This window comes from Dipteris shenzhenensis, chromosome 33 (assembly GCF_047967505.1).
Source record: "Dipteris shenzhenensis isolate YYH24624 ecotype China chromosome 33, Dip_SZ_1.0, whole genome shotgun sequence".
NCBI classification, from domain to species: domain Eukaryota; kingdom Viridiplantae; phylum Streptophyta; class Polypodiopsida; order Gleicheniales; family Dipteridaceae; genus Dipteris; species Dipteris shenzhenensis.
The window spans coordinates 20,054,210-20,067,289 of NC_141628.1; the positions used below are offsets into that span (position 1 = coordinate 20,054,210).

At 40.7% G+C, this 13,080-nt stretch overlaps 1 protein-coding gene across 1 annotated transcript; it reads right to left on the reverse strand.

The window, feature by feature from the left end:
* Positions 1 to 6,873: 6,873 nt before the first annotated feature.
* LOC147879802 (lipid phosphate phosphatase 2-like) lies at positions 6,874 to 10,068 on the reverse strand. Its single transcript, XM_087371607.1, has 7 exons — positions 9,883 to 10,068; positions 9,677 to 9,764; positions 7,837 to 7,946; positions 7,574 to 7,667; positions 7,206 to 7,394; positions 7,065 to 7,124; positions 6,874 to 6,953 (listed from the first exon to the last, which is right to left on the reverse strand). The coding sequence occupies exons 1-7, from the start codon at positions 10,066 to 10,068 to the stop codon at positions 6,874 to 6,876; spliced, it is 807 nt and encodes a 268-aa protein (XP_087227733.1).
* Positions 10,069 to 13,080: the final 3,012 nt, after the last annotated feature.

The following is a 13,080-nucleotide window of genomic DNA, read 5'->3' on the forward strand; positions in this document are numbered from 1 at the left end:
TGCATTGTTGCGAGTGACACCACCACCATGCCTTGAGTTCTTGAAGTAGGCTGCCTTGGCTTAATAGTGCGACTTCTCCATGCCTTGTGTATTCCAAATTGACAAAGGACCCCAATTTTGTACAAACCATGGTCCGTGTGCATAGAGAATATGCTGCGAACAAGATGAGAATCAAATCAGCAACAAAAACCGTTTATAAAGAAAGTGCTAAATATTACGATGGTGCCAAGATTACCATGTAATGCGTAATGTGCAACTCCCCCCATGCTTTCACCATTAATTGCATAAACTCTTTCACAGCCATCCTGAACCTTTCATAATACATCTCATCAATTTGAACCTGGCGAAGCAATTTTATCAATGCATCTACCTTTGTCCATACTTTAGCTCTCAAAGTTGCTACTTGAGGATGAGAAGCCTTATTGGTCATGCATTCACACAATGCTTTCCAGTATTCCCAATCCAAACTACTTTGAGACAATGTATGTTTGTCTTTGTCGAGATTGTGGTTCGATAGGAATCTCCTTGCCTTCCCTCCACCCATGGACACTTTTGCAGGAAGATTTTGTGTTGCCCCAAACATTTTCTTATCCTCCTTAAGTTTGACATGTCCTCCATGGAATCCCATCTCTGACAACAACTTCTCAGCTTCTGCAATGCACCGTGCGTATACTTCTTACGGAATTGAATTCCAAGCATAAACAAGATGCAAATACAACTTCTTATCAAGTACGCGCAGTTTTGCATGTAAAGTACATATGTGTACTCTCTCAAGTGGGATGGGATCCCACTTTGGATCCTTCTTGTCACGATTTGGAGCTTGCATTTGGCTGCAAGATAGAATGCCAGTCTCCCATTGTAAGCCAACCTTTTGCTTACGTTGCGAACACATACAATAAAGGCATGTGTTCATTGCATTTGCCCCTGTATCACAACCATACAAGCACTTCAAGGTCTTCAAATCACCAGCAAGATGCCATTCAACTTGAAAGGTTCCATGGCCATCGACTATCAATGTTTGCCCTTCCTCTTGTCTTCGAATGGTCAATGGGATTCCTGTTCTATCTAGAACCCACTTCAATGTCTCATGGCACTCTTTCGAAGTCTCAAATGCTGCAAGCCACCATATATCTTTCTCTGATTGCACTGAGAAATCTTGCTCTACTTCTTCATCCCCTTGAACAAAGGCTAAGGCTTTATTCATAATGCAGATGCTGACTCTCTCTAACTTGTGTTCTTTCACCAATTGAGCTTCATCCATTTTGATGACAAATATGAGCTTTCCATTGCAATCTGAACAACAAAAGAGAAAAATTGTTAGGATAAACACGATATAGGAAATGAACTAAGTAAAGTGCAATGCAATAATGGATTTCCTCCTACCATCTTCTCTCATGCCATAGAATTTGACTATTGCTTGTTGCAGTTTCTCAACATCTAAGTAGACATTGTTGAAAGCATTCATCTCAAAGGTTTGCAAGCTAGATTTCTTTTACTCTTCCAAGTCATTGTGCCCCTTACGCAATGGTACCCTCCAAGAATTTCTCTTACACATTGGTTTGTTTCTCGCCATGCACATCTCATAGACCAAGGTGTGGGTAGGGGCACTATAGACTTCTTATACTTTCCCAAAATAGCAGACTTGAAAATTCTTAAAACAGATGTGTAAGCTTCACGACTTACACCGGCAATATCACAAGCTGCAAGCATTTCCTTTGCATCCACAATATCCTTGAAGTCCTTCATCACCTCCTCAGCAACTTGCACACATAGGCGCATGTTCTTCCCATCACATCTTCCATGAAGTTCCTAAAGAAGAACACAATAAAAAATTAGTCACAAATAGTGTAGCACAAAAGAGTGTAATCTCATTGGAACATTTGATAACCAACCTTGTAGCCCGGACTCTCCTCTTTCTAGCACCACCAGTGGGTGCTAATGCATCCATGTTATGTAAGTACCTTCTTTTCCTCTCCTTCAATCCCAAAGGTGTTTCTTTCATCTTTTGCACTCGTTCTTTGCCTTCTCACGTTCCTTCTCTTCGGCTCATTATACTTGATTGTATATAGATCTTTCCAAGCCTTTTTTGGACTTAGCTAGCTTATAGAGTAACTCTTCTAATTTATGTCGCTCCAAGTCCAATCCATTTCGCTCCAAGTCCAATGCTTTGGCTTTATCATAAAGATCTTGGTTCTCCCTTTGAAGATCTTGCATAGAGTTATGCATTGCAATAATGGTGCTATTTCCTAAATGTGCTAGCATCTCTGCTTGGGCTCTGTGCATCTCGCTTGCTTGCATAGCCATTGATTGAGCATTGTTTAACCGATTGCAATAACCAAGCAACCCCGCATGTCCATTTCCAAGAAACCGAACTAGCTCATGCATTGTATGGAAAGGAGGGCTCTTTTGGTTGGCAGTATCTAAAGGATACAAGGATCCTTCTACCCAAAGGTCGAGATTCTTCTTTCCTTGCAAACGAAGACTATGGATTTTGGAAGCTCCCCTCAATCCTAGACTATGTGTGCTTGCATATTCAACCTCCAACTCTAAGTGAACCTGGTACTTGTTGGAGATGTTCTCGAATGGTGCCATGACTAAAGGAGTGTAGAGAAGGAGAAGATGTGGAGATGTAGGCTTGAAGGAGCAACATGCAAGAAGAGGGAGGGCGAGGAGGAGGAGGGATGCGGGAGGGAGGACCAGTAGTTGAAGAGGAGGAAAGGGGGGCAAATCAGCAAGTGTGGAGGGTGAGGAGTAGGCGTGGAGGAGGAAGGAGGGAGGAGGGAGGAGCAGGAGCGAGGGGGAGGAGGAACATCAGTGGAGGAGGAGGGAGGGGGAGGGCAGGAGGAGCAGGCATGGGGGAGGGAGGGAGGGGGAGGGCAGAAGGAGCAAGCGTGGAGGAGAAAGGGAGGGAGGGGGAGGAGGAGGAAGGGGGAGGAGGGAGGGAAGGGGGGGGAGGAGGGAGGAGGAGGAGGAGGGAGGAGGGAGGGGGAGTGAGGGAGGGGGAGGGAGGAGGGGGAGGGAGGGAGGAGAGAGAAGGAGGGAGGGAATTCAAAATTTGAATTTTTGAATTTTGAAAATTTTGGTTCCCACCTAGGAGTAAGAGTTGTGTAAGAGGTGTAAGAGGTGGGGTCACTTGTAAGAGGTGTAAGAGGTGGGGTCACTTGAGGGGGGGTTAGGTTTTTTTGGGACCTACCTTGGACCTTTCATTAGGACTAATCCATTTCTTAATCCATTCCTTATGAGGCCCTTTTGAGACCCCAGTTCTCCCCTAACGATGGGTAAGCAACACAGATAGCCCTTTCCAACATCTTCAACTCAAAGTACCAATGTTCTTCAGATCATCCATTCAAATGTATGGGGTCTGACTACTATACCGTCTCTTAGCAAGGCTTTGTACTGCATGACCTTCAATAGAATTAAAACATATCACATGTATTCATAGGAAAGGAAATAATGATTCAATGAACATCATAATAATAACTGTGATTGTTCAATCATCACCTTACATAGTAGAGCCTAGGCTTTAGCAACCAAGATCCAAGACAAATATAAAATAGTAAATACGACAGACATAATATAAAAGTTTAAATAGCATCATGCATATTGTGTATAATGTATTATGTCCTCATAGGAATATATGCATGTGCTAGGAATCATGACGCTCAATGTTTCATCATGGGTTGGTCACCTCACTGGATCCTAATTATGATAATTCCCATCCTCCTCCTCTGAAGAGTGACTATTACATGATGAAAATGATCGATGTTGCCCTAATTGTCATACTCAGGATCAAGCTCTTGCTCTACCACTTCTTCAAAGCCTCCAATGCCTTTGGCTATATGAACTCATGTGGAACTGGACTAGAAGGAGACTAGGAGAAAGTATATAGAGAGGTGATCACACCCATGTCTACACCTATGCCTCCACTAATGGGACATTATTGACTAAAATACTGATGCATGTATGCATCACATTCCTATCCAAAATATCCTTCTCCCTAGTTGGGCATATATCTCCTCCTACTTTGTATCATGTCAAGCAACAAAATCATCATCTGGGGGGGTGAGCTTGACACAATTCGGTTTTGCTTGCATTATTGCAAGTTACAAGTAACAAATCCAAGTTAGCATTGGTCATACATATAACATGATATGCTAAACCTTATTTTGAAATATGTATACCAATTAAATTTTGGACATACACTATACCTACAATGGTCCCTCTAATGATCTTAACTTATTTAAAGTTTACATAGCTAGAGTTTGCCCTAGAAAACACCAATCTTTGTAATTTTTGTGTGCTCAGCCGGTATTTTATCTTTGTATCCATTGGTGAAGAACCAATCTAGTCCCTCTCACAAGCTCTTATGGAGCAATCTTGTAAAATAAATAATTATCTATCAAGCAATGGCTTGCCATACTAAGAATAAGAGACTAGAGTTGAGGGGAAAGTGGTTAAGGTTCATCATCTCAGGTAATGTGGCATGTCATATGTGCTCAATGGAAAATCTAATATTTAAATTCTCACCTAGGAAAGGATGCCGGGTGCAAAGGCCGACAAGTTAGGAGTGATACAGGCCTCTGTCTCCAGCCATTCAATGGACTTCAGACAGATCTCATGAGGCAGCTTAACATAAAGCTAAACCAAGGGAATTTCGATATGAGGAATTGTGTATCCATAAAAATCTACTCATCGTCATTGAAGATGCGAGTTACATTAGCATCTTCATTGGACAATAGATGAATATCTTTAGGGATGTGAATGGTGGATACAAAAGAGTGGCCATTCCTTGTATGGGACGTTTCATCCATGTCTATATTTTGATAATGATCCCTTAATCTCTTGTAGCCTACATATTTTAAAAGTCACAATAGCTATTAGGAAGCTATAGTTATAACTTACTAGCTTGTAACCTAGATTCAACTAGTTACAAGAATCAAAATTTAAGACTCAAATTGTAGCTTTCTAGTTGCCACTTTAGCTTATCATAAATGATGAATGACTCAAGAGTATAAAGCGAGTTTGAAAAAATACCTATCAACCTCAAGTGGTGTGCATTTCTACAACACAACATCTATCTTCATTATAAATGAAGAAGACCCACCATATAATCATCCATATTTGTGGTTCTAAACACAATCAAGAGAGACCATAAAGTGTCAACGATACTCTTCACACTCACTAAGGCATTCCTTTGGACAACCCTACTCTCAATAATCCATGAATCATTCCATTTAGGAGAGACAATATACTTGGTTCTCAAAAGGCATTCCAAGCCAATCTAAATGTAAGGAGACCTTGACTTGGAAGGTCATATGGTCTCTATGGCACTATATACCCTTAGGATGGAAAGAGCTTATACTTTATTCTTAAATAGGGACACAAATTTCTTGGCCTCTACCTTCATTGAACTAATCCAAGGGAGATTCTCAATATCTTCTATGAGAGGTCCAAGAAAGGGCAATGCATGGAGTCCACACAATAGCACTAAAATCCCTCTCAACCATCTCCCCTTATGTTTGGCAATTTATTGCATTATCTATGACAATCTACACTACATTCTCTACCCCACATCAACAATAAGGGCCTACCTGATGTGTGTAAAACAAAGCGTGATTCAACTTTATTTCTTGCCTAAGCTTCCCAACATCCATGCATGAAATAAAAAAGTTTCCAAGCAAAAGAAGAATAGTATATTGATTATAATTTTCCTCTTGATGTCAATTCATCCATCGAATAGGATACTACAACCAAACTTACTATCAATCCTTCGTTGATAAGTGTGAGGGCATTATTAATTATGACAATCTCCTCATCCAAGACCTTAGTGTGCATGCTTTTGTAATCTACACCATACCAAGACCCACATCAGCCAACTATAGCCACAGCTTCGATCCTCTACCATTGATTGGCTCTAATGACATTGAATGCTAAGTTGTAATCAATAATAGTCCTCCCAATCTCCATCTCTACAATCCTCATGCACTTTTTGTTCATTGCAAATGCTTTGTCTCCCAAGTAATGTGCTTTTTGTAGACATGATAGTAGGTATACTAGGAGCTACACCTAGATGTGGAGATGGGACATCAATATCCACAGATTCAACTCATCCCCTTGTAAGGAAGAGACCCAACCATAGCTAAATGCTCAACCTATTTTAATCTATTTATGAAGTAGCTCATCCTCATGTTTCCCTAAACCAATAGAGGATTTCCCTTTGCAAGCATCAATGAAAATTCTTTTCTCAACACCTGAGGTGAGTACTTGGAAAGAGAGAGAGAGAGAGAGAGAGAGAACTCACACGCACCCACATGCGCACGGACATGCGTGCGTGCACACATGCACACCCACCCACCCACCCACCAATGCACCCATGGATACAAATACATGCGCATGCACATACACCGATGCACGCGTGCATGCACACAAAAACACACACACACACACACGTGTACATGGGTGTGGCACACAAGTGGTCTACGGGTGTGTGTGCATGTGCACACAATGATATACATATGAGAAATTATATATGTATATATGCACATAGAACACACATGGCATGGATGTTGAAATTAAACTATATTTCATGGACTGTCTTTCGAATGAGCTCTTGAAAGGTCTCAATTAATACTAGCTCGATTTCACATCATAATACAATTTTACAAGAGAGAGTGCAACATCGAGTTTCAAAAGGAACAACTCCAAAAAGTTATTGCGACAAGAGAGCTAATTGAGGGCAACATACAATACAAACCATCAAGATTGACCCTGGTTACAAAGAATCTATAATAATATGCACAGTACATCACCAATGTATCAGGTCAAGTTTGCCACCTTCTATTCCATTGGGAAAGAGACTAGTAAATGCCCTCCCTATAGGTGATCTTGTGTGAGTTGAGAAGTGGTCCATAGAGGAGGCATTATTGATGGATGTTGCGCACAGTCCACAATATCTACCATGACACAGAACGAAATTTTTGTTAAGAGCGAGAAAATGTGGTGCTGTATTTTACACTTGGAAAATGATTACATAGTGTTGGCAATCATTAAGTAGATTCCCTTACCGCCTTCCTCATTCAAAGCTGGGAAAAACTGTATATAGCAAAGGAATGCGATACCCAAACCTAAAACAAGAAGAGGACACCAATTAGCTTCTCACATTTTCATTCAAGATATCGTCAACCAGCTGTAGTCACGAGACATACCAAGAAGCGCACCGACCACAACATCTTGCCAACGGTGCACATAGTCATCGATACGTGATATTCCAATGGCAGTGGCCAGCATCAGTGGAGCCAACACGATCACGAGCTTTCCAACGTGCCCTTTACGATCAAATATTTTCACTTTATCACTAAGATAGAACGAAAGAAAACCTAGGCCTGCAAAGGACCCTGCAGGTGATATATATTTTCAGTACAAGCCTTAAGACAACCTTCAACAGAAGGTATCAGTTTAAGCCTAAGTTCGTCAACAGCGTACAGCCTGTTGTTCTCATCATATTTACGCACGTTTAGTTCTCTGAACAGTAAAACAAAAATCCAGAATAGTATGTAGTCTGATGTGTACAAACATGACGTATGGCCACTGGGGAAGCTTTTCTGCCCTTCTCGAATGACTTTAATATCCCCATGGCAAATCACTTCACCGGTTGTGTTATTGAAAACCTGTATCGAATAGACATCAAACACACAGTCGTCTTTTAATACATCCTCTCCGCATACATTCTTCTTTGGCTCTGTACTAGCCATCTATGCATTATCATGCAAATTTTAACCCAAAAACAAGGCTACATAATAGATCAGAAGCTAGTTAATGCGAGGTTAATGCTCTCACCTGTACACCGTCTGGAAAGCAACGCCAAAAGAAGTCTGGCCGAGGTTGTCCAAGTCCATCCTTGAGACCATCGGTGATTACTGCTGTTAGCAGGATTGCGAAAAGTAAACCTGACATTACCATTGAAAAGAGTGTTGGAAAAACAGGTTTCCCATCACTCCCACAACAGACATATTAGACCTTAGTCCATTGCATGTCATGAAGTGGACGTTCAAATGGAGAGCCAAATTAGGGGTTGGACTAATATATACCTTCATAAGACTAGAATATATCCAATCTTACCCATTGAATTTTATTATAAAAGAAGCGAAAGAACAAGGGAGTTTGTAAGTGACTTAGAAACTTGAGTAAATAGGAAAGAAAGAAAGAACTTAGTAAGCAAAGCTACGTTTTACCCAAGCATAAGCTGCTATCTGGGTTTTATGTGGGTTTTGAAGGATTCTGGAATCTCATACAATTAAGAGTTGGACTAATATAGAAGTACAATCAATGAGATAGTCTGTGATATAATCTCATAGCAAACTCAAGCAACGTGAAGTGAATGCCATAATCTCTCCATTCTAGAACCCCTGCCACATTGAGACAGTAGCACCTTCTAAAGAGGGGTATGATCTCCAATCAAACTATAACTAGAGTTTAATCCCAGCTTATGAAAGAAACTATAATGTGCACAAATGTCCTTCAGAATATTGGAGTAATATACCACAGTGATGTCCCTAAATATGAATTGCAATACAGAATATTGGGGTAATATCCCACAGTGATCTCCCTAATTAGAGTGGTCATTCAAATCTGAATTGAAGAATATCAATTGAAGTAACAAGTGTGCCCATAAAAATGTAGGTCCAAGCACAATGGAAGAACTCATGGACTTTCATATCAGGGTAGGATCTATCACAGAGAAGCCCCATAAGGCAACTCACCAGGTGATAGTAATGTGGAGATGAATGACCAAATGGGAGCAAGCCATTGAATATTAAATTGCACACTCAGCCTCATGACAGCGAATACTATAAGCAAGCAGAGCTAAAACTGTGAGCTTCTGATTTACCGCATCATATTACCAATGTGCAACCTGTGGGTTCTCCGAAATGGCTTCACCAGGAGATAGTAATGTGGAGACGAATGATCAAATAGGTACAAGACCTTATGCAATTTACACTCAACCTCATGACAGTGACACTATTAAGCAAGCAGGGGAATATATTCATCTCTTGTAACCAGCACCTAGAGCTAAAACTGTGCGCTTCTGATACCACATCATGCTACCAATGTATACCCTGTGGGTTCTCAGAAATGCCGTCGTTAGTTTAATGTCTATGGCTGCTTCATGCTATCAAATTTTAAAGAAATCTAACCTACAAAAAAAATCTGACTGATCTCTTTGGGAAATAATACATTTTATAAAATTGATACGCTTCCACATAATAAGAAGCTGTATACATCGCCACCAGATGAAGATGAAACTTTCGTCACCGCCTGAAGTGCCCTCTCATACCATCAACTTGGCCAGTTTTAGATGACTGATCAAATAAGAGGAAGACGAAATTCAAGGATGCATAAGCACAAAATGCAATGTGTGATTGTAAGGTATCTCAATTGAAACTCTTAAAGATGGCATTATCCTTTGTGTAGAGCAAGGCTCATGGGAAATAGTTTGCAGAAAATATATGCTGCAAGAGTTTCAAAGGTGTTTTTCTAACAGTCCACAAGATTGACACGCCATACAACCTTAAAGGGGAGAGAAAAATCATCACCAAGTTTGAAGGCAATAATTTTGCAACAACCTAGTACTTGACAAAGGTGCCACCAGTCAATATTATTGACATTGAAAACTTACCAAGCACTGCATGGTGCATGTCTTGAAATCTCCTCCTCTTGACAAAATGAAGAAAGAACAAAACTATCGGAAATCCAGTTGCTACAATCTACGAACGTAAATATACAGTCAGGAATATAGAGAATGCATAACATACAAAAATAGTGAACTTAAGAGGATTGATGTCACATCCTAGAAGATGTCATAAACCATGTGCTTATACTTACAGCTACAACCCAGAAAGGCACAGTGTCACCCTTTAAAGGATACATCAGGTTCTCCAACATCGTTCTTCCAACAAAACGTCTGAAGGGGTGGATAATTACGTTAAGTACACCTTCAAGAACTCCCAATGCAATCAACATTACCCAATCAAGTATGTGGAATTTGAGGAGCTTCAAAATATCTGCCATTTTATTTCAAAAACCCTGAATAGCATATGCTTGATTATCCCTTGTCAGGTGCTCCAAATTTCTGATTCATCCAACCAGTAAATATTTAATTTGATTCAGATCAAAATTAAACCTCATAATAACCAACTCTCATAAATATTCCCAGTCTCAGTACCTAAAATATAGAAAACGTTATCATGAAACCAATTTAGAAAATTAGTCACAAATGCTGAATATAGGATGAGAATAATCGGAAATATTGGCCTGCAGCCCAGTTCATCAGATTTACTGTGTTGAAAGAGAAATATAATCAACTCTATATTGATAACTATCAATCGGTCACATAGATTAATCAATTCTACATCTTCGTAGATGCTCAATGGTGTAGTAGAAGGTTGAGAAGACAGTTTTTAAAGCTAGTGTTCGCGTATCTATTTAGGTTCAACAATGCCCCCCTCTCCCCGAGCCAGGGGCTCACATTCAAAGAAATAGAAATTCTCATGCATGTTGCTGACTCAAGTTCATATGTGCGCCCAGAAGTCTTTATGTATAAAGATAATCTGATGTGGTACCCTTTGAAGTAATGACCGGATTTCAAGGTAAGGACTCCAAAATCCGTTCCTCCTGTATATAACTTAACTGTACACAGATAGAAGAATTTTGGAAATAGGAGACTCAATAAAAACAATTGCGATGGGCATTATTGACGACCTAGAAATAGATCAGGAGCTTTCGTTACTAATTATTTTTACAATTTCCGGAGAGCTTTAAAATATATACACGAGTCACATTACATCTGATCCTGGGAGGGATATTTTAAGGCGCATGAACACTTTCGTTGAGGACAAGTGTCTCTAATCATTTAAAAATCAGTCCTGCTGATGAACCTAGAGGCGAGCCCTGCCAATATTGGACCCAAATTTCTTGCCTTGGCTGCAAATAGCAACTCTGCTTCAAACATGAATCAACAAATAGATGAGCATCATAGTTCATAGGGATAAGAGGACATCCGTGACACCTTTTCATTTTTTGCTCTATCCACTCAGCTAAACAGCTCATTAATAACAAGAAAGGTCTGACGGTGATACTGATTTTTAATAATGAAGCTGCCGAGCCGTCAGATGTTAAGTTGAATACTACATGATTGAATACTCCCAATGCCATCTATTCAAGTGTTCTTAGCTAATGAAGGCTGAAGTTATGAGGACCATGAGATCGAAATCAACGTAAATGTTCGTGCAAAAAAATTCAACATCTCGATGTAATCCCACAAGAGCTGTGAAGGACAATATCGGTCATCCGTTTTGAGAGGAGGTAAGGCTGATAGTCTTCACTGTCAATGAGAGAACTGTACCGTGTAGTGGCAGAAGAGAGAAATAGCATCGATGCATGTAATCATCCATCTCTGGATCTCTATGACCAAGATCTGTCCTTTGAGAGGATACATAACCAGCATACAAATCTTTCAATCGAATTATGGAAAGCTGATCATATATACTAGTCACAGCAACCAAGACGAAAAATGCTCCAAGGACGCGGAGGGACACGCCAAAAGTCAGAAGCTGAAACAAAGAGCTTTCCGAGACAAAAGTCGAGGAGTGACGATATAACGTATAATGCATTTCATGGATACCCACACAAAAGGTTGGCTACCTTTCACAAAATCAAAGCTACACGGTAATCTTTAGGTTACTGCAAGACTGGAACTTGAAATGTGTTGAAGAAACAGCTTTGCAAGGCGAAACTGAGAAGTAACAACAATCCAGGTACCTTTTTGCACAAATCAGACTTAGTTGCTGCCGCAAATGTGTCCAAGGACTTAAGTTGTCTCGAATTCCTTGGCAATTGACGCTGTGATCTTACTATGAGGCTCTTAACTACGAAGACCTTGAGTATCTATCCTTCGACCCCCTCTGTCTTTCAGTGATCGCTTGCAAGAAACCTTCGAATTTGTCCTTGATCCTTCAGTAGATTGACGTTGGTGACCTTGGGAATAATTTCTTTTAAAAGCAATTCACAAAAATGTACTGGCGATATGCAAAGTACACACTCCTTTTTGCACCTGAAAACGCATATAGGCTGACGAACCTAAGTTTAGCTGGCGATAAGACGGGAATCCTCCACACCTTCCCTACAAACAAGTTCAACTCGCTGATGCGTTGAACAGCTTAGGCACTTTAAACGTCAAATAAATCAAGAACCACACCTTAGGCAACTCTGTACAGGCATGCGTTAATTATGAGCAGCAACGCCTCGACTCGAAAGACAAAGTTGCACTGTGTATTGCGTTAAAGACAGAACTTGCATGCGAAAAGTGAACTAATGAAAGTCTTTGGAAGGATAGAGCTGCTTCGATGGTTGTGTGTGTGTAGAATCCGTCGTTCGAGGTAACTTCGGCGGAAGAGAAAGATGAAGTTTGAATCATGAAGTATCCTCATAGCAAGAATCCGTAAAGCAACGGAGGAATATACCACGAATGAAACCAATCACACTCGATCCTTTGGGGAATCAACATTTGAAGATGGGACGTGTAAGCAACATTGTGGTTGCATCCGGTGCAAGCTAGATAATCGCGCTGCTGCACGCCAAGAACATAAATTCAGCCTTTTGCCGCATGTGCTTGCATTGAAGCGACATCTGGCCAACCGTCCCCTGCGACACCTCCGTAAACAAAACATTTCTTGATTACAAAAATTTGCCACCCCCGAGCTCCACACCTCCCTCACATCCACGTGATGACGCAGAAAATGCTTCGTCGCTGGCGCAGATCTCCCCTAATCCACCTCAAACTCCTCGGTTTAAAACTGTAACATGCACACCTCCAGAACTTGTAATTAAAACCCGCGCAAGCGAATAGAAATTAACCGAATACACAGTAGTCTCGTTGCCTCATGTACTCCTGAAGTGTTTTCTCGGTTGCAGCAATATCGACCTGGATGATATATACGAAACTGGAGGTCGATCAAACAATCGCTGCAAGTACTGATTCCGACTAATCTTTCCGAAAGGCAGACAGACAGTACTACGACAAGG